This window comes from Nicotiana tomentosiformis, chromosome 7 (assembly GCF_000390325.3).
Source record: "Nicotiana tomentosiformis chromosome 7, ASM39032v3, whole genome shotgun sequence".
In the NCBI taxonomy this organism is placed as follows: domain Eukaryota; kingdom Viridiplantae; phylum Streptophyta; class Magnoliopsida; order Solanales; family Solanaceae; genus Nicotiana; species Nicotiana tomentosiformis.
Genome location: NC_090818.1, coordinates 126,742,354 through 126,766,508, shown reverse-complemented (window position 1 = coordinate 126,766,508; position 24,155 = coordinate 126,742,354). Strand labels below are relative to the sequence as shown.

Sequence of the window (24,155 nt, the reverse complement as noted above, 5' to 3'; positions counted from 1 at the left end):
ACGCATGGACGAGTCTAAGGTACGTACTATCCAGGAGTGGGAGGCACCTATAAAGGTAACTGAGTTGAGATCCTTCCTTGGCATTATTAACTACTATCGTCGGTTCATCTGTGGCTACTCAGCAAAGGCCGCACCATTGACTGAGTTGCTAAAGAAGAACAAGCCATGGGTTTGGACGGAGCATTGTCAAAGGGCGTTTGAAGACCTCAAGGCAGCTGTAACAGAGGAGCCAGTCTTGGCATTACCTGACTTTGCCAAGACATTTGAGGTGCATACATATGCCTCAGATTTTGCCATTGGGGGTGTCTTGATGCAGGATAAGCATCCCATAGCATTTGAGAGTCGCAAGTTAAATGAGACGGAGCGACGTTACACAGTGCAAGAGAAGGAGATGACTGCTATTGTGCATTGCCTTCATACATGGCGACATTATTTGCTTGGGTCGAGGTTCGTGATCAAGACCGACAATGTAGCTACTAGCTACTTTCAGACGCATAAGAAGCTCACCCCAAAACAGGCTCGGTGGCAGGATTTCTTGGCCGAATTTGATTATGTGCTGGAGTATAAGCCGGGCAAAGGTAACGTTGTAGCCGATGCCTTGAGCCGGAAAGCCGAGCTTGCTGCAATCACTTCAACAAGATGGGACATTCGTGAGGCTATAAAAGAAGGCATGCAACACGATCCAGCAGCCAAACAACTTATCGAGTTAGCCAACCAGGGCAATACGAGACGTTTTTGGGTCGAAGACGGCCTAATACGTACCACAGGTCGGCGAGTCTACGTGCCTAAGTTTGGAGACATTAGACGGCAGATTATAAGGGAGAGTTATGACACAATGTGGGCTGGTCATCCAGGCCAACGTCGCACTAGGGCCTTGGTTGAGTCAGTTTACTATTGGCCACGCATGCGAGATGACATAGAGTGTTATGTGCAGACTTGTCTTGTCTGTCAACAGGATAAGGTTGAGCAACAAAAACCCAGAGGACTTTTGGAGCCACTACCAGTTGCAGAGCGTCCGTGGGAGAGCGTGACTATGGACTTTATCACTTGCCTACCGAAGTCTGAAGGTTATGGTACTATTATGGTGGTCGTGGATAGATTTTCCAAATATGCCACCTTCATGCCCTCCACACCAGGTTGCACTGCCAAGGAAGCCGCCAAGCTATTCTTTAACAATGTGGTGAAGTATTGGGGCTTACCAAGGCATATTATCAGTGATCGACACCCCCGTTTTACTGGGAACTTTTGGAGAGAATTATTCGACATACTTGGCACGGAACTGCACTTTTCCACTAGTTTTCACCCACAGACAGATGGACAAACGGAATGGGTTAATGCCTTACTAGAATGCTACTTGAGGCATTATGTAAGCGCGCATCAGAAAGATTGGTCAAGGCTCCTAGACATCGCCCAATTCTCTTATAACTTGCAGCGGAGTGAGTCCACGGGACAGACACCATTTGAGCTAGCCACAGGCCAACAGCCACAAACTCCACATTCATTACCAGCCGCGTTCGAGGGAAAGAGTTTGGGGGCTTATCATATGGCCAAAGGATGGGTAGAGCAGCTTGACACTGCTAAGTCCTACTTGGATAAGGCAGCTAAGAAGATGAAGAAGTTTGCAGATCGTAAGCGGCGTCCCACGGACTATAGAGTTGGAGACATGGTCATGGTGAAGTTTAATCCAAGACAGTTTAAGACACTACGGGGCATGCATCAGAATCTGATTCGCAAGTATGAGGGGCCATTTAAGATAGTCGCCAAGGTAGGCAAGATCTCATACAAGCTTGACATGCCATCATATCTTAAGATCTACCATGTCTTCCATGCCAACATGCTTAAGCCCTATCATGAAGACAATGATGATCCAAGTAGGGGCCAATCAAGTCGAGCGCCTATTACTATCACCGCCTCGCACGACCGGGAGATTGAGGCTATTATTGATTACCAGGCCAGGCGAAAACAAGGGCAAAAAGCCACCGCAAAGTTCCTCGTCCATTGGAAGGGGCAATCACCGGAGGAGGCCACATGGGAACGTTATGAAGATTTATGGCAATTCAAAGATAAGATCCGAGAGTTTATGCAGCAACATTGCGCCGCGGTCATCGCAACATTAGGTGGGGGAGAGTGTGATGACTCGCCATGTCATCATGCCACATAAGCGCCATTTGGCATATATTAATGCCATGTGGAAGCTTACATAGGAGGAATGCTTGCATTTGTGAGAAGATTCTAGAGAAGTATGGACATTTCCTTTGGAAGATCCTAGATGTTTATAGATTTGCTAGGAAAGTCCTTGGAATCTTCTAGGCTTGTAGAGAATTCTAGAGAAAGCCCTTATCTTGTAAATATTAAAGACTTGTGTAACAATTAATATTTGCACACTAGCTCCTAGGAGACTAGTATATAAAGGAGGCCATTCATTTGTAATTCATCAAGCAAACAATTCAAGTTCTCTCTAATACAAAGCTTCCTTTAATAATTCTCTTGTGTTATTTCTACCATTCTCTTAGCGATCTTGAGTGTAGTAAGGCTGACTTGGCATAGCAAGAACGTCAGCAAATTGTCAAGTGCCGCACGTGTACTTAGTTAACGACTAAGGACGTGACAAAACGCTATTTAAGTTGCAGGATGTTTAAACAATTTGGGTTGGGACCTAGTGCTAAAGCAATTATAGCGGCCCTTGCTCTATCTGCTTCTCTCTTCCCAGGAATGAACAGACAGAAGTTGTAAGATATTTTTCATAGACGTACTAAAGAATTCATAACTTTCCAATTCCCTGATACTGGCTCAGTAGAATGTGTAAACTCAGTACTGAGACATGTATGCCATAAAAAATAGATAATTTACAAATCTGTTACAAGACTGACTGCACAATTGCCCAAAGATTTTGCAGTTCCAGGTCTTATAGATAATCTGAATTGTGCGTCAATATCTCCATCGTAACATGCTTAATGAACTTCCTCAACTGTTTGATCAGCATTTCTTCTGTCGGAGGCAAATCTGCAGAAGAATCTGCTAAATATGAGCTAAGACGGCGAAGTCAATGTTCTGGCTCTGATCTTCTTGAATATTTGGAAGATCCATCTCTTGGAGCTGTGACTAAATTGTAGAAGCGAATCACAGCTCTCTATTAGCAGGAACGAGCTTCAGTAATTTCGCCAGATCATAAGACTTGAAATCTTTGCCATAACAAAGGCTAAGATCAAGGGGTGTATTGCCATCCTGTGAAACGTAAATGTTCAAAGGCTATTAAAATTTTCACAAGCCTATAGAAAAGTCTTCCAACATGGAAAATCCTCTCTCACCCCAGGGGCGGAGCTAAAGGTAAGGAAAGGGCTCCAATTGAATCCCTTTGTCTGAAAATTATACTTTGCAAGTGCGATAAAAACAATTTTTGTTGTACATATATAAATTGTTGAATCATCTTAACATAAGGGAAGACTGTAGGTATACATTTTTGCATTTTTTTTTTGAATCCCAATTCGTGGCTCCGCCACTGTCTCATCCTATACATAATCATGGTGGATAATATCTTTTATCATTCATCTGCCGTTTGAGTTGAATTGGCACGTCTATATTTGGGTTGAATAACCTTTGCCATTCTTTCTCAAAGTTGAGTGCAAAAATGTGTTGTAATCGGGATATTTTATCAATGAGAAGAGCATCATTAGAATTGCATTTTAAAGATTTTTGGGGAAAAAATTAGCTTTGCAAAATCAGTTGACTTAAGCACGCAAACAGGAAGTAGGAGATATTCTCAACCACCCAAAGTTAAAAGGACTGGCTAGTACGGGAAGTGCTTAAGCGCAAATATTTTAATCCGTAGAGATTGAACCAGCAATAACACTAGTTTGGCACTGAAGTTCTAACTATACGTACAATTACCTTATTCTTCCTGTACTTATCTGCTCCATTGACTAGAAGAATTTTGGCTATGTCTCTGTTTCTGCTTTGCATGGCCACATGCAGCGGCGTCCAGCCCGCCTGTAAGAAGGAATTACTTCAAATAAATTTAAAGGACCAGGAAAATGTCAGAAAATAAAATAAATGGTTCACTTACGTTATCAGCAACATTCACATCAACCTTGTATTTGATTAACAACTTAACAGTTTGCATGGCTCCTACTTGAACTGCATAATGAAGCGGGGTAACACCGTCCTGTTAACAGGATGAAAAAGATATAAATATGATCCCTCTAATCAAACTTTAAGCAAGTTTTTAAAAGAGTAAAAAGAAAAAGTAACCCGTCTCACCAAATCCCTAACTTGAGGATTTGCATCTTTTCTTAGAAGATGACTGATGACAGCCTCTTTTTTACCAAAAACCGCATGGTGGAGAGCAGTTCGCCCTTCCTGTCATCAAATTAACTGAATGACTTACTTCATACCAAACGAACAAACAACGGTATTGTGGAATACAACGAATCTTACCTTGTCAACAACATCAATATCAAGACCCTCCTCTAGAAGTCTATCCATAAATCGTATCTGCCCTGCTAGTGCAAAAGTGTGAAGAGGGTTCCATTTTTCCTGGATTAGACACACATCCATTAGTATCAGGACTTGTTCCAGAAACCAGCAAAAGAATGTATGATTTCTTTTTAATAATGTGGATTTTGGTCTCTGCAGTTTGCAGGCAGTTTCTATTTTCCAACAGTTAGAAGAGCAAGCCCCTGGCTTGTACGAAAGACTACCAATTTACTTATCAGAGAAGATGTTAACATGAAAAGAGGCAGCTGGAGGTCCTTGGAACTTACAGTTGATATCTTATCCAGCTCTGTAGTATGGTTGCAGTACAAAATTGCCCTTTCCTCTGGGCTCAAAAGCTGTTCTACCTCTGAAACAAAAACAAATGTTAGATACTAATACTTTATCGTTCACTTGCCCAAGCGCAATGAATTTTTTTTTCATGTGTGTGTTTGGGGGGGGGGGGGGGGGGATTGCAGGAGAGCTAATTGAACCTGAAGCATTCCGAACCAACTATAACAGATTAGCTGAATTGATGCACTAGAGCTTCTGTCAACTGAAGTTAAGATACAAAACTAAATAAAGAACAAATGACGCAACACAACTTATTAACATCGCCGGCTGGAACCATCCATTCTACAATGTCTATCTCTAAGATTTCCTCCCTTCATTTTGTAACTTCCCTTCTTTCAATCTGTTCTCGAGGCTGTCAAAAGACAGAAAAGCACTAATATCTACCAGGAGTCATTTTGGTTGTATGCCGCTATGTATTTCCATAGACCGATTGAGTCTAAAGTCCACCAGGCGGATGGATTACAAGTCATCTCCTAACCCCTCGTTATCCCCCCCCCCCCCCCCCCAAATCCCTCCATAATAGTGGTGTCTGAGCTAACTTGCAGCACGTCTTGATTATTCCACCGGATACCAGCTACCTCCTACCTCCTACTTTCTACATCCCACCCAACACAGATACCGGTTAATTCGGCCCACCAAGGCTCAGGGGAAGAAATCACCTAACTTAGTTTTTCTTTTATCCCTTTTGTTACAGTTTTCTTTAGATAGTTTGAATAAACTACCATTTTTCAAGAATTTTCTGAAGACAACAACAATTATATAACTGCCCCGCTTGAAAACAGAAAAAAAAAAATACCTTTCATAAACTCCTCTTCAGAGTTGCTACTAGACAACCCATTTGTAGAACTAGCTGTTGCTTTATTTTCTGCTCCATAGTCCCACTTACTCTTAACATCCATATCTTCTTCTTCTTCTTCTTCTTCTTCTTCCATTTCATTCTCTTCTTCCACTTCTTCTTCATCATCATCTTCACTATCACTACCGTCATCAGGATCTTCCCACAAAGAAGCTTTGGTTAAGTTGACTACGTTAGTCCTTTTAGTAAACTTTTGAAAAGAATAAATTTTGACTATATTAATTCTTCTGGGAAATCTGAAAGAAATGACATTGGAGCAGCTTAAACTGCAGTTATAAGCAGTTGTAGTTGGGAATAGCTGCGTGGATAGGGAAGTTGGATTACGCTGCAACACCATTATTTTCTCCATTTTCAATCTTCAGGCTAAATTATACCAGCAAAACCAAGACTCCCTTAAACCAAGAATCGTAGATTGTGAAAGAACTTAGATGATTATTCTCTTTGAGGCATTTTGTCGAACAGGTAAGAGGCTTCCGCAGTGGGCTACTCAGATAGGATAACTTTGTTTCTGGCCTTTTAGGGAGTAATGTGCATCATCCTTTTGGGCTGTGATAGCCGGCCCATGTATATTTAACTCTCAAGGAACACTAAAAGATTTTTACCAACCTATAATACATATGAAACTTTATTACTCTCCCTAATTAAATTTTAACTTAATTACATGGTCATATACAATTTACCAATTATATACAAATAAGTTTTAAATGAGTATCCATTTATATTAGGAATTAAATAAGGAATATAAGTTATTTCTCCATCCCTTTATACCCCCCCCCCCTCTCTGTCTCCATCTCTACACCCCCCTCCCCCTTCCTCGACAATCTATACACCCCCCCCCCCCCCCAATTTTTCTTCCTTTGATATTCTTTATTTTTTATGTTTTCTTGTTGTATAGAGTTTTAATAGAATTCAACAATGGATTTCAATCGTTTTGCTATAGAGTTTTAACTTAGCAATTTCCTTTCATGTTGCATAATTTGATGTTCATTAAAATTGTCAATCAATAAATTTTGAAGGTGTTTGATTCTCCACCATTGACAGCCATTAAAAAGCTTCGAAGTTTTGAATTCGAATTTGGATTTTCAAAAATTATTATTTGTTTGGATTGCGTGTTGTTGGAAATAATTGAGAATATTTTTTGGAGTTTGTATGTCAATTTTGAGGGTGTTTGGTGAATATTAGACTTGATTTTGGTCGAATTTCAGATTGAAAATCGAAGAAGAAGAAGAAGAAGAACACATGACATACAATATACTTACGAATTTGTATTAAAATTGTATGTAAATTGTATTATGTTGTAGTTATATATTTTATTTTATTGTAATGTTGTATGAAAGTTGAAAAATAGTTGTATAATGTATGAATCGTTGTAAGAAATTTGCATTTAAGTTATAAATACTATCTTTTTACATAAAGTTATTGGTATGTATCAAAATTGTATTAAGAGAGGAAGTTTTGACTGGAATTTTAGAGAGGAAGAAAAACACACCACATACAAAATATATACAAATTAGATACAAAATACATACAAAAGACATATTGTATAAATTTGTATGAAAATTATATTTAAATTGTATAATGTTGTAGATGTATTTAACTAGATAAAAGTAATGTATGAAAGTTGTCGATAAGTTGTTAATATGTTGTATATTATATAATTAGTTGTATAAAATTTATTTTTAGTATATATATTATTGTAGATGTATTAAATTTGTATGAAATTTTATTTTTAATTTGTATGTTGTTGTACCATACAAATTTATCACTATCGAATTTTTATTGATGTTGTTGCTGGTGCTACATCGACGGAGGTGGAGGCATTGAATATTTTACTTAATTTCGACTCGCGTGTTCAAATACAAAAACCAGCCACTTAAATCACTTTTAAACCCAACAAAACAGTCGACAAATCGCACTCTTTTACACCTAAAACCAAGCCCAAAACCACCCATCAGCAGTCGAAAAAATCTGTTCGAAAACAGTACAAAGAGCTTACAAAAATCATGAAAAATCAGTTGAAATTACCTTAAAACGCAGCTAAAAAACAACATAGAGAAAGATGAATTTTTCCTTCTTAGTAAAAGTTAAAAACTTTTACGTACAACATAGGGTAAGAGGAATTTTTCCTTATTAAAAGTTAAAATTTTTTACGTGGCCGAAACTAATTAAGTAACATCTTTGAAAGAAAAATGATTTAAATCCAAGTGTTCCTTGTTTCGAAACGAATCATGCTTGCCTATAATTGTCTAAGTTATCCATGATGTAATGTTCTCCAATATTTTCTCAATTTTTTCAAGAAAAATGGTTTAACTAAATCCCCTAATTTAAAGCATTACTAATGAATTGTATATATTTATAGAGAGAAAGAGAATAGGGAAAGAGGGGAGGAGAGAAAAAAGGAAAATTGTGTAACTAAATCCCCTAATTTAAGACACTAATAATGGAATGTATATAATTTGTAAGTAATCCTTATTTAAGACGGGTAATATAAAAAATTAGGACAATTTTTGTATATAATTTTCAAATATTGTATAGGAAGGAAAAAATCCCAAAAATAAAAGAAGCCCAGAGTTAAACTTGATTGGGTGATTGACACGGATGACCCTATAAGGTGTTGATCTTTAAATATTGTTATTATTTTTGAATATATTTGAAAAATAACCTATGGACCCGTGCAACTCTTCAGGGATTTCTCTAGTCTATACTATATTTACTCTACCTACATTGTTAATTGTTGGCACGATTTTGTGCTTGTTCAATTATTCACCGAACTCTACAAAATTGGCATAATTTTGTGATATCTACAATCTATCTATTAAATTGTTCATCAAAGTCTATCCGTTTAGCATAATTTTTTTGCGTTGTTCAACGAAATATTCTTTGAATTTGCAATTCCAATTTTGATCAAACCACCCCTAATCTACTTTAAATGATCTTAGATTTGAAACAAAGCCTCCAAATGATTCTCAATCACCTATTTAGTCAAATAATACCACATCAAGAAGACTCACCTTGTCTTCTTCAATACTTTCTAATGACCAACAATGGAGTTTTGAGATTCTTAAAGTAAATCACGAAATCAGTGTTTAAACTAAAAATTAAGCATAAAAAATCAAATAATTTTAACAGTAATTAACTATAAACTTTGAATTTCTAACCCAAACAAGAATTTGAAGCTTCTAAAATTGAATAATTATGGTGTTCTTAGTGAAGAAGAAGAGATACGAAGAAGTAGCTAAAAGGGCGAAGAGACAGAGTTCATTTATTAAATATACCACCAATTACGAGAAAATTCAGCTAAGACCAATGATGTTTGGCCAAAATGCTATACTTTTAGTACATTATTCGCCCTATCTTTTGTTGGTTTAGTAATTAATTGTGCTACATTTGAGCTAAATTATGTTATTTTATGTGTAGGAGCATCAGAAGAAAGAGTCGAATGAAAGTTGCACGAAAAGAGGATGAAAATGCTAAAAAAAAAGCACAAAAACACAAAGTACCCAGGTCTGAATACATGCCAAGTGTAGCCAGCTCTGTAGCCAGCTTGACCACGCTACAGGCCTGGCGTAGCCAGCTCTGTATCTAGGTTGGCCGAGCTATAAGCCTGGCCTCGCAAGGTCTGTAGCCCGGCGGTCAAAAGTTCACGAATTAAAAGACTTTGACTTGGATTTAGACTCAAGGACTTCAACCCTAGCCTATAAATACTCCCTAAACATGTCTAAGAAGAGGTTGGACATTTTTGAGAGGCGATTCGACCTAAGGAGGTAAGAACACACTAAGAGCAAGGCGGAGAATTTTTCTACGAGTTTTTCACTTCCTTCTTCCTATTTTTGGTAATTAATTAGGCTTTTTATTAATCACCAAAGCAATTACAAATCATTAGCTTAGTACAACTCAGCCAGCTAATCTCAAAAAAAAAAAAAAAAACTTAATCAAAGATCCTAGCTTTCCTATACAACAGTGCTATGTGTAAATTAAGGAAGAAACTTAGAAAACTAGCTTTTGCATTAAGCATTTCAGCTCTCCAATAGCCCTGCAGCTACAAACACACGCTATATCTTTTTCCACTCCTTCACAATCTCTGGCCACCCATTCAAACACTCTTGCATACCTCTCCTTCCATATGGCATATATAACTTTAACATGTATCATCTTAATGAGTTTGGCCTTTGTTGTCTTCCCTTGTATACTTTTAACAATCTCTTGGAATTGTAATTCCCAGTTACTTCCACCATAGAGTTGTTGTTGCGCCCACTTGCTGACTCTGTTCCAAATTGCCTGAGCATATCTGCATTCAGTAAATAAATGGTTTCTTGTTTCATTGTGAGCTTGATACATTGCACGTACAACTTATACATCAAGGCCCCATATCAACAATCTATCCATTGTTAGAAGTTTGTCCTGACATTGTAGCCACATTGTGAATAAGGCTTTTGGTCTTACAAAGTTCTGAAAAATTAGTTTTCTCCACCTTACCTTTGGGTATTCTGGTATCAGTTGTAAGTATATTTGTTTAATGACACTCTTATGTTCAACAATGGGTCTGCTCAGCTGCCCAATGGTATCTCTTGCCCCCAAGATTTTTCTAACCATCCAACTATAGGTTTGTGGAATGGTCATAGTTCTCAAACTCTAATCCTTGATGTAGGCATGGATCCATTTTATCCAAAGTTTATCCTGCTTATGAGTCAAATCCCAGTGTATTTTTGCAATTGCAGCATTGTTTTATACCTGGAGATTATGCAAGTTAAGCCCCCCATCTAGACTTAGGCAGGCATATCTTTTCCCAAGCAATAAGGGCCTTCTTTGTAATTATATCACCCCAGACCATAAGTAGCTTCTGCAATGGGCTTCAACTATTTGTTTCACCTTAGCTGGTATAGGGAAGAGTTGAGCCCAATAATATTGGATTCCAAATAACATTGTTTGAATCAATTGAATTCTCCCAGCATATGATAGCTTCTTTGCAGTCCATGAAGAGATTTTAGCCACAATTTTTGCTATGAGGGGTTGACATTGTACCATGGTGAGCTTCTTAGTGTCTAGAGGTACCCCTAGGTATTTAAAATGAAGTTCACCTACTGAGTAACCTAGAAGTTGAACTATATCCTCATTCTCCCTATGTGCCATTACCCCACAACAGACTATACTTTTGGTTAAGTTAGCTTGCAAGCTTGAGGCTGCTAAGAAAGCAGTAAAACATGCATGAAGTCTCTACACAGATTCACTGTCTCCTCTAGAAAACAGCAACAGATCATCAGCAAAGCTTAGGTGAGTGATCCCCAACCTTCTACACCTTGGATAGAATTTATAGCTTTTCTCATATTATAGGTCTTTAAGTAATCGACTCAAGTACTCCATGGCAATGACAAAGAGAAAATGAGACATATGATCTCCTTATCTCAAGCCTTTGGCTGCATTAAATGGTGCAACTGATTCTCCATTGAGTTGAATATACTAATTAACTGTTTTGATACAGTTCATTACCTATTTGATGAACTTCTCTGGAAACCTCAGTCCTTCCATAACTTGCTCTAGGTAGATCCACTCCAATAAGTCATAAGCTTTTTGTAGATCTACCTTTATCATCCATCTGGGGAGATATGCTTTCTACCATAGGATTTGATAAGTTCATGTGCGAGAATGATGTTGTCTGCTATCTTTCTTCCTAGAATAAACCCTGCCTGAGCCTCTGAGATGATATAGGCCATAAATTTCTATAACCTGCTGGTGATGACCTTAGCAATAATCTTGTATAACACTATACAACAAGCTATAGGCCTATAGTCTTTGATTGTATCTAGATTTGGAACCTTAGGCACCAGAGTAAGTGTAGTGCAATTTATAGTTTTATACAAGGTTCCTGTGGTGAAAAAATCTTGCACAACTTCACAAACTTCATTCTTAACAATGCACCATGTCTGCTTGAAAAAGACAGCATTAAAGCTATCAATTCCTGGAGTCTTATAATCTCCAATTGAGGTCAATCCTTCATAGATTTAACCCTCTATAATTGGGGCACAAAGCTCTAGCTATTGAGTATGTGATAAGCAAGGGCCATTTCTCATTACCAATCTATTCACTGCTGGTAGTTTTGATGTTGCAGTTCCCATCAAGAATTTGTAAAAGCTAACAAATTCTTCTTTGATAGCGTCAGGATCCTAAAGATTGACCCCCAACAATGACTTGATCTCAGTTACTTGCTTCTTCTGTTGCTTCTTTCATTACAGCTGAAAATTACTTAGTATTTGAATCCCCTAGTTTGATCCAGGTGGCTCTTGACTTCTACTGTAGTGCACTTTCCTCTATCAAAGACCATTTTTCCAGTTGGATCAGATAGTTTTTCTCCTGATCAGCCAATGCATCAGAGTAAGCACCCTTAGTTCTTATTGAATCCTTTTCAGGTTTGATCTTGCTTGGTTCAACTTCTCTGTAATCCCCTTGAACTCTTCTAAGTTCAACTGTTTTAAGTACAGGCTTCAAGCCTTTCAATTTGAGCCAGATATTCTTCATTTTCTCTGTAGCCTTATTTCTACCCCACTATGTTTCCACAATTTGCTTGAATCTGGGGTGTTCTATCCAGACATTGAAGAACCTAAAAGGAACTTTGATGTTTCTTTTGGCTTCTCTCATTGGGATGAGAATGTGTGTGTGATCAGATAAGAAATGTTATCCATATACTGTAGTCAAGTGCCCATATTGAAGCATCCATTCATCATTGGCAATTTTCCTATCAATCTTGCTACACACTCTATCATTCTCTCTCTGTTTGTTTATCCAAGTGTAATATTCCCCTTTCCAAGGAATCTCATTTAGAAGCAGTGTGTTGCAACATTCAGAGAAGTCTTTTAACTAAGCTAATGATGCAGTTGTTCCAGATAGCCTATCACTGGGGTGTATGATTGTATTGAAGTCCCCACTAATTAGCCAAGGTTTATTGATCATAGGTGCCATTGCTTTCAATTGATCCCATAATGCTTTCCTTTCTTCCACTGTATTAAAGCCATATACTACTGTAAGTATACAATCTATTCCATTCTGCTTTTCTATCACCATACAATGAATAAATTGACTTGTACTAGCTAGATGTTGTATGTTATAGGCTTTAGCATCCCATACTACCCATATTCTTCCATCTTTATAGTTGCTTATTCTCTCCCAACCAGGAACAATCTTGTTGGCAATCTGTGGTGCTTTGTTTTCTTTCACTCTAGTTTTTAGGAGTCGAGTTATTTTTATGTGATTTTCTTTGAGATACTGCTTTAGTTCCTTCTGCTTGTACCTCTTATTTATTTCTCTTATATTCCAAATAATCCAAGTCATTGGGCATGTTGTTTTCCCCTCCTGTATCAGGGGGTTTCTGGCCTTCTCCTTTGTGTCCTCCATCATGTAGCACTTGAAATCCATTCTTTGTTGAAACAACTACATCTAGGCTTGGCCAAATTAAGTTGTTTGTTTGATGTTCCGAACTTTTACTCCTACTTGTTGGCTTATCAACTTGTTTATGAAGCTGTAGTGTTCCTTTTGGCTTAACCTGCATCTATTCTCCTCTTTTAGCCTCTTTCCCCTTATTAATAGGTTGTTGATCCTTTTGATCTGTTGTAGGGTGTTGTATCAGTTGTCCAGTTGGCCTCCATGTATGAACTAGTCTTGGTCTCCTTCTCTTTTGTAACTGGTCTGCCTTCTCCTCATGTGGTACTTTGGCACAATCATGTCCTAATTTTAAGCACTTGGCACAGAAAGCAGGCTTCCAGTCAAATTCAATAGCCTACTGAAATAGCCTGCCAGAGGGATCATTCACTGTTATTTCATTAGGTAGCTCTTTTGTGACATTAACTTCAATGAGGATTCTAGCATAAGAGATCCTAGTCTGCTTGGTGATGTATCCATCAGCAAATAAAGTGTTGCCAGGTGTGCTAGCCATCATGCTCAACATAGGGAGCTTAGGGAACTTGACCTACAGAGGAATTTCTGTTAGGAACTCAGCTTTAAAGTCAAAATCAGGAATCCATTGTTTGAGAATAATTGGTCTGTTGCTTATGGTGTATGGACCTCCATATAATATGTCTTGCAAATCCTCAATACTCTGAAATCTAACAATATAATAACCCTATTCGTGTAGATAAATTTCAGGTTCTGCAACAACATTCCAATATTGAGCAATATATCTACACATATAGTTATAACCCGACTTTTCCCCAATCACATAAACAATGAGTGATTTTCTCCATTTTTTAGTTTCATTTTCAACCTCTGTTTTATCTAGGTTAACCAGAAATTGGCCATCCACAATTTTAGGCGGGATATCGGTTAGGTTCATACCATGTTCAACTGTTCGATTCCCAGCAAATAAGGTTGTCCATGGAGCTTCAGGTGTAGCTTCCGGCACCGGAGTAGGTAGGTCAACTTTCTGTTTGCCTTTTTCCAATGGAAGCTTTGGTCTGTCCTGCATTTCCTCCATTGCAGTTGCTGCCCTAGATTTCCCATTATCAGTTAATTTGGGCTCAAATTAAGCCTCTTTGATGCCACTACTTTTTTTATTCTGCGAACCCAAATCGAGTGACCTAGCTGGAAGGTTCTCAATTGGGGTCACTACCTTTTGTGTACTTCCTTGTTCAAGAGTTTCTGCAATCATACTTGCACTGATGGAGCTTCCTACAGTAACATGTGGTTGATTTTTGAATGGTCTTCCTCTCTTCTTAGCCATGGCATCCATGGGTCAGTGCAGGTTAGCATAACCTACGCCGAGAGCAAAGCTAGAGAGAGTACTATTACTATAGTGGTCCTTTGTTCCATTTTCCTTCTTCCTATTTTCATTATTGGTTATGAATTCTAGTATTGTAGTTTTGCATACTATTATGAATAGCTAATTTGTTATCTCGAGTTTTGATGGAACCTTTTGTAGGATAAATTCTTGTTATGTTTTAATATAATTGAGCCACTAGATTTCTCTACTTGTTCAACTACATATTTATTGTTATTGATTGAATGTCCATCAATTGAATGTGCCTATTTAGTGTGTATTGCTTGACAGAGGGTACATATTTAGGTAGTTATTGAATAACATCACACCTAACATATGTGAGAGATCAATACGGAGGGTTTAAAGGTGGGATTAGAGATAACGAAACCTTGGTGCGATCGTAGTTCGTAGTGAGCGGTGAATTAGTGCTAGCTAGCGTAGTTCGAGAGAATACGTCGAGTAAATTATGGTAGTTGCTCGAGAGGGAATTATGACACCCGAAGTACTCACGATTGGTAGAGAATAATTAGGCAAAATTATAGAAGATGTAGCGGGAAGGATTCCGACAATTTAAAAAATTATAACTCTAGACCTTCTTAATCTTTTCTCCAACCCTTAGTATCTCTCTTTGGAAATTTACTACTTTAATTTGTTAGTTATTTAGTTAGACATAAGAATTTTAATAGTTATAAATTAGAAATTGTTCGAACTTGTCTTCTTAGTGATACTTAACAATTATAGCGAAACCTTAGTTCTATGTGGGATTCGACTCCGAATTCTTAGACCAGATTATATTTATAGCGACCGCTTATCATTTTTATGAGTAGAGTTGGGAGTGATCAAATTTTGGCGCCATCGCCGGGGAACTAACGGTGTAGCTGTAGATGTACATATTGATAGGTTTCAAGTTTGAACTTTTATTTTGTTTTTTAGTATTTGATTTTTTTTAATTTTAGTTTTGCTTGTTGTGAGAAACATGGCATCTTGGAAATATGGGTGTTTCGATATTGGTAATTCTACTGTTGATCTTCTTTGTGCTTATTGTGGAGAAAACCACCTGCGACAAAATAGTCAAAATATTTCCGAGAGCGAGTTATGTGCACCAACTCAATCTTATGTGTGGAATGTATGTGATGTTTCTGGTGGCCGAGATGGTCACTTTTATGGTTGTGCTTGTATTTCTTATCCTCCCCAACCCCTTATTATGATGGTTCTACTTTTTCTTGTGAGGTTAACAGAAACAAAGAACCCAGAGAGGCTGACCTGAAGGAGATCAATGATATGTTAAAGTGCGTCATGGAACGAAGTAATGAGAAACAACTGCAAATACAAAGGCAAGAGGTAACTATTTCATACCCTGGAGGCACAAATGAGTCAATTGGTTGAAGCATTTAATGCTCAACAAGCTAATATTATGGATAGTAGTAAAAAAGAACATGCATTAAATGCAGAAATTGAGGTGCTAATGGAGGAGGTCAAAGTAGAACACCAACAATCTATCCAACTAGAATATGAGGATGCGGATGTTTTAAAAGAGATACTAGAGTCAACTAAGGACATTGAGGATACATATTTAGTTGACTCTAGTGACATTGGTATTGAGGATGTTGATAGTCCCAAAGTTCATGTATTTGAGCGCATTGGTCCTCACTCCAAGCATTTTTCACATTGGGTTTAGATGATGATATGAAAATAGAGTTATCCGAGCCAAATGAGGAAGTGCCTACATTCTGGAATTCTTCTTGCCAGAAAGGTAAGATTACGTACATCATGCAAAGGCTAATAAGTGCAGAATACTATATTATTTTCTTGGGGCAAATAGATTTGTTCCACCACCCATGGATCATAGTAGAAAACTTGAAGCAAAACTTGGGGGTCAATTCATAAGCTCGAGGTGGAGGCAAAAAGTGATTCGCGTTATGCCGCGATTTTAAATCAAGCGCTTGTTGGGAGTCAACACAACTTTACTGCTTTCTTTTATTTTTAATTTTTTTTATTGTATTATTTTTGTAGTGTCATTTTTTATTTTTATTTTGTATGAGCATGGAAGGCAAAGCCATTAGAAGGATGCAACAACAAGCCAGATAGTTAGAACTAAGTGTGGGGTGCCCGCACAAAGAAAATATTTTTCGGGAGAAGTCTGAGTACCTCATGAGCTGCTAGTTCTTCGGCCTTTGGACTACCAGGGAGTTTCTTTTATCCTATTATTAGTTATGGTGTGCATTGGAGACAATGCACAATTTTAAGTGTGGGGTGCGGATATTATCTGAGTGACTTTCTATGTTATTTAGCTGTGTGGTTTAATTGAATAATTGATTTTAGAAAAATAGAAAAAGATTAAACTTTTTCCGACGGTGGATCTCCTGTACAGTTTTCTTGAGGGTTTAAAGTCTAACAAAAAATAAATAAACTATGAAACAGAAAAATCCAAAAATATGTCTTTTTATTCGTTTAGGTAGTAATAATCCCTCGTAGTTTTTCTTTATGCCTCAGTTCTTTTTCACGGAATGTAATTGAATCGGGTAGTAGTTTTTTTTATTTATCTTTACAATAGAGTAGAATTTAGGGAATAAAAGGATGGAAAGAAAAAGAGATTTGCTAGGTGCCTTTGACTAGTTTGATAGTAGCATATTTAGGCTCTAGCATGTGTAGTACCTTCCCTATGGTTTGAAAATGCTTATGATGTCTTGTTGAGTAGATAACACGTTTATTGATGCCCATATCTCGTTTTCTTGGCTTGTGTCACTTTGTGCTTAAGGATTAATAATTTGTGGCTCCGTGAATAGTTGAAATTGTTTGAGAGTCGGAATGAAACCGTCCTTAGTAAGTCATGTGCCATGTATGATGAAAAATTATATAGTCCGTGTCATTGCAATAGAGTCTAGAACTCGCCCTGCATGTGAGTTGAAGCGAAATTCTAGGTTTTGCTCGGTTTGAAAAATGATTTTAGGCTTTCTTTGATCTTTTTGAACTTAATGCTTACCACAAATAAAAATTATCCTTAGTCAACCCTTTTGAGCTTATAAACGTTTATTTGGCAACCACATTACAAGCATATACCCCTTTATTCTTAATTATCATTATTTTGATCCTTTTACCTCTTAAAGCATTTTAATTATAAAATGAGCGCTAGAAGAAGTAAGGAGAGAACTTGAGTGAATTTTGAGAGGGATCAATGAATGAAAGAAAGGTGCACTTGTATTATAAGGAATACACCACTAGCAGGAATGGTACAAGAGGAAAAATAAAGTATGGTTGAAAAAATAAATATATGTAGCAAAAGAAAATAGGCATATCTTGTCCTTCCTAGTGGGTATGAATCAAAGTAGTGCTTAAAGAAAGAGAAAATATTTTTGGGGGTGATATTACTTGAGAAATTAAACTTGTGTTGAAGAAAAATGTACTTAAAGTTAATTTTGTGATGTGTTAAAGTGCTTAGGAGGGTTAGTCACAAATTCTAAATTTATCCTACCCATCCCTTAGCCCACATTACAACCATTAAAAAGTCCTAATTAATTTTAGATCGAGTAAGCCTACATTAGTAGATGTTTACATAATGAGAAAGCCTATGGTACTTTGTGCATGCATGTGACTTCTATGTGAGAGTGCGAAATTTTTTTGATTTATCTGAGTCCTTAAAATATATTTGAGCATTTGATTCGAGTGTGTGGATTTGACTTACACTTTTGTTCTTTTTGTGAGGGCATATGATTTCGCAAGGGATAGGTGATGTTATTAGATGTCTCTATGATGTTAAGTGTTCAAGCCATGAATGCATTGTGATATTGAGTCAATTTGTGAGGCTAGAATTGTTATGAGCAAGTTGTCTTGGTGTTGAATAGATTTTTAAAATATGGCATAAAGTAAATGGAAGTGTGTGTTGAAGACATGTGCTAAAGTTTAATTGTTGCTATCAACCATAGTCATAGGTTTGGTGTGCTTCAAATGTATTAAAAAAATAAAGTGCTATAGGTTAGTGTGAATTGGTGGTTGACTCGAGGACGAACAACGTTTAAGTATGTGGTGGTGATATTTGGACAAAATGCTATAATTTAGTACGTTACTTGCTATATATTTTGTTGGTTTAGTGATTAATTGTGCAATATTTGAGCTAAATTATGTTGTTTTATGTGTAGAAGCATCGAAAGAAAGAGTCGAATGAAAATTGCACGAAAAGAGGTTGAAAATACAAGAAAAGAGCATAAAAACACAAAGTACCCAAGCCTGGCTGCATGCCAAGCATAGCCAGCTCTATAGCCAGCTTGACCACGCTACGGGCCAGGCGTAGCCAGCACTGTAGCCAGGTTGGCAGCGCTATAAGTCTGGCCTCGTGAGGTTTGAAGCCTGGTGGTCAAAAGTTCGCGAATTAAAAGACTCTGACCCGTATTTGTCAAGGATTTCAACCCTAGCCTGTAAATACTCCCTAATTATGTCTAAGAAGAGGTTGGGCATTTTTGAGAGGCGATTCTACCTAAGGAGGCAAGAACACACTAGGAGCAAGGCGGAGAATTCTTTTACGAGTTTTTCACTTTCTTCTTCCTATTTTCATTATTGGTTATGAATTCTAGTATTGTAGTTTTGCATACTATTAAGAATAACAAATTTGTTATCTAGGGTTTTGATAGAACCTTTTGTAGAATAAATTCTTGTTATGTTTTTATATAATTGAGTCATTGAATTTTTAACTTGTTCAACTACGTGTTTATTGTTGTTGATTGAATGGCCATCAATTGACTGTGCCTATTTATTGTGTATTACTTGAGAGAGGGTACATATTTAGGTAGTTGTTGAATAACATCACTCCTAACGTATGTGAGAGATCAATACAGAGGGTTTAAAGGTGGGATTAGAGATAACAAAACTATGGTGTGATCGTATTGAGCGGTGAATTAGTACCAGCTAGCGTAGTTCCAGAGAATACGTCTAGTAAATTATGGTAGTTTCTCGAGAGAGTATTACGACACCCGAAGTACTCACGATTGGTAGAGAATAATTAGGCAAAATTATAGAAGATGTAGCGGGAAGGATTCCAAAATTGGAGAAATCATAACTCTAAACCTCCTTAATCTTTTCTCCAACCCTTAGTATCTCTAGTTGTTAATTTATACTTTAATTTGTTAGTTAATCAGTTAGACATAAGAATTTTAATAGTTATAACTTAGAAATTGTTTGAACTTGTCTTCTTAGCGATACATAACAATTATAGTGAAGCCTTAGTTCTTTGTGGGATTTAACTCAGGACTCTTAGACCAGATTATATTTGCAGCGACTGCTTATCCTTTTTAGGACTAGAGTTGGGCGTGATCAACCAGCCTCATTGGGGGACATACCGTGCAATTTTATGAACTTGAAACAAAGGCGAGAAAAATCAATCAATCATGTTTCAATCTCAAACTAGTAAAAACAAAATAAATTGAAAAATAAATAGGAAGAACTATCTTAAATAATAGTCCATCCAACTGCTTAAACTAAAAATGTGTAAATATCTAATTTTTGCTCCTTTTATTTCTCTTACATTATATTTTTTTCTAGGTTTATTGTGTGTGTTTATAAACTTTAGCATTAGATTATTAATTAATTTGTTAAAAGATTGGATTAATGCCCATTTCAGTTGAGTTATGCACAGATCAGGCCCAATGTTTTAACCCAATTCGGCCGATCCAGTCCAGTTGATGGTTGGCCAAGACTTGGTTCAAAACGGTGTAGTTTCATCATGAAACTACGCCATTTCATTAAGTGAAACCAAGACTCAATCTCATCCATCCATTCCCTCACGATCCAATGGCTCCAATTCAATCCCCTCCCTAGGTATTTAAAGCGTAGAATCCTTGAAAATTGCCCCCATTTTCCCCTTATTTCCTCTCTTCTTCCTCTCTTTTCACTCTCCCCCCTCTCATTCAAGACCTCGCCATCCGCCGACCTGCTCTGCCGTCGGAAATCGCCCACTGACGACGGCTGTCGTCCAAACCACCCCAAATTTTTACCATTTCTTCCTCTCAACCTCCTCACCATTAATCCAAGCCTCATATCCTCCAAATCTCTACCAATCTCCGTAGATCAAACCCTAACCGAAACCCTAGCCGCCCTAATTTTTCTTTTTTCTTTCTCAAATTCGTGACAAATTCGACCACCACACCCCACAAATCTTACATAAATGTGTAGATCTCAAGGAGATCTACACTTTCCCTACCACTGCCGCTTCTCAGTACCACCACTGGCCAGTAGCCCTCACCACCTCCCGCCGCTACCACTGCCGCTGCTCACTCTTCTTTTCCTCTTTATTTTCTTCTTCCCTACTCATATGACCTTTGTTTTAAAACATATTCTACCCAAAGACATCCGTTTTATTTTGGTACGACGCCGAGTTCATTGAATTTAGCATCTGCCGAAATGAAATGAGCGTTTCAAGGTTGGACATCCACCAGTTGGCATCCTTGGCATCATCTCGTTGCTCGATTCGACGTTGAATGTCCCAGAGCTTGGTATAAACTCAAATCCTAATCCTTTCCTTCGAGTTTTTGATTTTCTGTTTCCACGTCATTTGTTTGTAGTTTTGTTATAATTCTGTTTAGTGATCATTTCAGTTAGCTCTCAATCTAATTTCTGATTTTTTATTTTTTAACTTAATTGTTCATGTTAGTTTGTATTACTGTTGATGTATTTTTGCTTTGCTTTATGTCGGTAAGGTCTGAGTTTAGGTTAGTGTTTCTGATAATCATTTTTGTTTAAGCGGATTAGTTTTAAGTATTTCATGGTTTAATACATGTTTCTTGCTTGGTTTCAATCTTGAAGTTCTAGTTAATTGATTTCTAGTTAATAGTTCAATCAGTTAATTGATTTCTAGTTAATAGTTCAATCAGTTAATTGATTTCTAGTTATTTGTTTTTGAGTAAGTGGTTTGGTAACGATGTTGATAAAATCTTAAGGGTAGATGGGTGTAATCATGAAATAGGGTATATAATAGGTCACCTTTTTACTAGAAGGGTGACTGAAAATACTGTTTTTCTTCATACTTCTACCACAGCAGGTTTTCAAGCTGTCCTCTCACCTTTTGGACAACCCTTGGGTAGTGTTTTGGCACACAAAGTCAGTCTTTTTGGACAGACTTTTGGTGAACCAAAATCTGTCCAAAAAGTGATTCTCTTTGCCTAATTAAAGGGCTGCTCTTTCCTCACTTGACACACACATCTTGACACACTAGACACACCTTTAGAGTTGCTTGAACACATAAAACTTGAGAGAAACATCAACATCTGAACAAAAAGAAAATAAGCTGAAATTGTGAGCTTTGCGAGTACTTCTTAGGGTGAAAACTCTTTCGAAAAGAAAAAATAACTCTATAGAGTTGATTCTAGGCTTCTTCTCTAAGGTTTTGGGGGTGTTTGGACACAAAATCGCTGCTGTTTCTGCTCGTTTTCACTACTGTATTGTATTTTTGCTCTTCAGGTAACCTTTAAACTTTGTAATGCTGATTTTATAGTAATTGATTGAAGATAATGATCTATTTCATCTCTTCAAGTGTTAAACCAAAATCAGTTATTAATAACGTATAGATCTGAAATGTGTAACTTCATATTTTTAAGGTCTTTTTCTTGTACTTTTGAGTTTTCTTCTTGTTTTGCTTTATGAGACACTGAAGTTTAACCATGAAGTTTCCTGCTATGTCTTGTGTTAGGTAATTAAGCCGTCGTGATGTTACTTTCGAATGACAAGTGTTTAAGCTAAATTAGATTCTTTGCACCTTTATCTTGGTATGATTTAGTATTCCTGTAGGTGAGTCCAATGTTCAAAAGGGAAGTCCCAAATACTTGAAGTTTGTTTAGATAGAATACAACTTGAAGTTTGAGAAGTAGGGTCTATATTCATGCATTTGTTAATGTATAAAAGTAGTTAGTTGTTAGGTTTGGCATAGCTACATGGCCTCGTTTAGAGTTTTTCTTACTTTGGTTTCATTAAATATCTGTGAAGTTAAATGGAGAAAAATAGTGGACAGTGAACTGGAATGGAGAGTTGGCACTATGAATGTATTAGTTTCGTTATTGAGATTAGCTATTTAGAGATGTTCAAGTTTAATCGTTCTTTTTTAGTTCTTGTCCAAAGTTAGTATTAGATGATGTAATAATACTTAACAGAGATGAATTTTTTTAGAAATTAATAAAAGAGAAGTTGGATTTGAGTAAGTAGGCCACATAGATTTGTGCATAATTAGTATTGTTGGGTTGTATTGGTAAACTGAAAATTACAGATTATTTGGGCCGAATTCGCCAGGCCCATGAATATAATAGTTCAACTGACCCATTCTTTGTAAATATTTTCTGGTAGGCCCATTTTGTGATAAACCTGCTAGCAGGCCCATATTTCTTTAAATAATTTCAGCAGGCCCAATATCAATAAAGGTTTTAAGTTGATCCATTTTCTTTTAAATAATAGTTGGCCCAATACCAATTAATAAGTTGAGGCCCATATCTTCTTTTAAAAAGTAGCTGGTCCTTTCAGCTAATAACAAAAGCAGCCTTTTTCTTTTAGATTGATAAGTTGGCCCAACTTTTTGTTTTTAGTCAAAAAATCTCAATAAAAATCAGATTTTTTTTAAAAAAAAAATAACTTTACAACTTAATCGCCTAGTAATTAATTTAAATGCTAGGCAAATAGTAGGCGCGCTTTAATTTTATGGAATCGTTTGCGTAGTGTGATGTTTGACATTCAATAAATTAATTTAATAATTTCATACCATATTCATTAGCTTTAATTAATTTCTAATTTAATTAATCCTTTGCTAAAATCGCAGATTCACTTGCGTAGCGCGATAGTTGATATTTAATTAATATCTTCGAATGTAGTAATTTTTTCAAAATTAATAATGTATTAATAATCCTTGTCATGACTGTGGATTCGCTTGCGTAGCGCTATTATGATAAAATTAATAAATTTTATCTCGATCACGCATTCGCTTGCGTAGTGTGGTTATAACATCTTATTATTTAAAATATCCTTTAATAATTCTAATAATCAAGCAATAAAAGTGGACGTAGGAAAAACATGAAAATTATATAAATCATAGTTTGTCCAAATTTAATTCAAGCCAAATTATAGTCAATAAAGCGATCGTGCTAGAATTACGGGATTCGGGGAGTGCCTCACACCTTCTTCTCGGTCAATAGAATTCCTTACTCGAACTTTATTTTTGCAGACCAAATAATAATAGAGTCAAACCTTCCTTTGACTTGGGATTCAAATAAAAGGTGACTTGGAACACCAAAAAATCAATTCCACGTGGCGATTAAAATAATCCCTACTCAAACTTGTCACTTTAATTGGAAAAATTATTTAACCCAAAATAATTCATAACATATGTCTTTGGGGGTAAAAAGGGATGTGACAATATGTATAATCCATCATTAATATTTGTATCTCTTCATCGCGATTTCTTCCATCTTTGAGAATCAATATAGAATGAATATCAACGTATACAAATATAATTACTCCAAATAAGTTATATGTGTTGAAAATGTTGATTTTTATATCTTGGCAGTTACTCCAGCTTCATGTTTTGTTGGCATGATTTTTCTGTCAGATGCATGCTATGAATAGTACAAGTCATGATCAAGAATTCTTGAAAATTTGCGTACTATTAAGGCTTCACTGCACTTGGTTTTGTACAATAATAAGTGTAAGAGAACTGCGGGACCAAATTACTCCTACTGATGACTTGAAGGAAAATTCTTTTGAAAG

At 36.7% G+C, this 24,155-nt stretch overlaps 1 protein-coding gene across 2 annotated transcripts; it reads right to left on the bottom strand.

Moving 5' to 3' along the window:
• Positions 1-2,715: 2,715 nt before the first annotated feature.
• On the bottom strand, positions 2,716-6,217 carry LOC104114768 (ankyrin repeat domain-containing protein EMB506, chloroplastic). 2 transcript variants are annotated; one of them, XM_009625286.4, is made up of 7 exons: positions 5,621-6,217; positions 4,761-4,840; positions 4,435-4,533; positions 4,258-4,356; positions 4,064-4,162; positions 3,889-3,987; positions 2,716-3,225 (listed from the first exon to the last, which is right to left on the bottom strand). In XM_009625286.4, the coding sequence occupies exons 1-7, from the start codon at positions 6,027-6,029 to the stop codon at positions 3,121-3,123; spliced, it is 990 nt and encodes a 329-aa protein (XP_009623581.1). In that variant the 5' UTR covers positions 6,030-6,217; the 3' UTR covers positions 2,716-3,120. The 2 variants fall into 2 exon arrangements, with proteins under 2 accessions (XP_009623581.1, XP_009623582.1); XM_009625287.4 differs by lacking the exon at positions 4,258-4,356.
• Between the last annotated feature and the right edge of the window lie 17,938 nt (positions 6,218-24,155).

Excerpts from the sequence above, each read along its gene's own strand:
- LOC104114768 (XM_009625286.4), bottom strand. The coding sequence starts at position 6,029 with ATGGAGAAAATAATGGTGTTGCAGCGTAATCCAACTTCCCTATCCACG. Across the intron at positions 4,841-5,620 it reads TGAAGAGGAGTTTATGAAAG|AGGTAGAACAGCTTTTGAGC; the intron begins GTATTTTTTTTT and ends TTTTTGTTTCAG. Across the intron at positions 3,988-4,063 it reads ATGTGAATGTTGCTGATAAC|GCGGGCTGGACGCCGCTGCA; the intron begins GTAAGTGAACCA and ends TCCTTCTTACAG.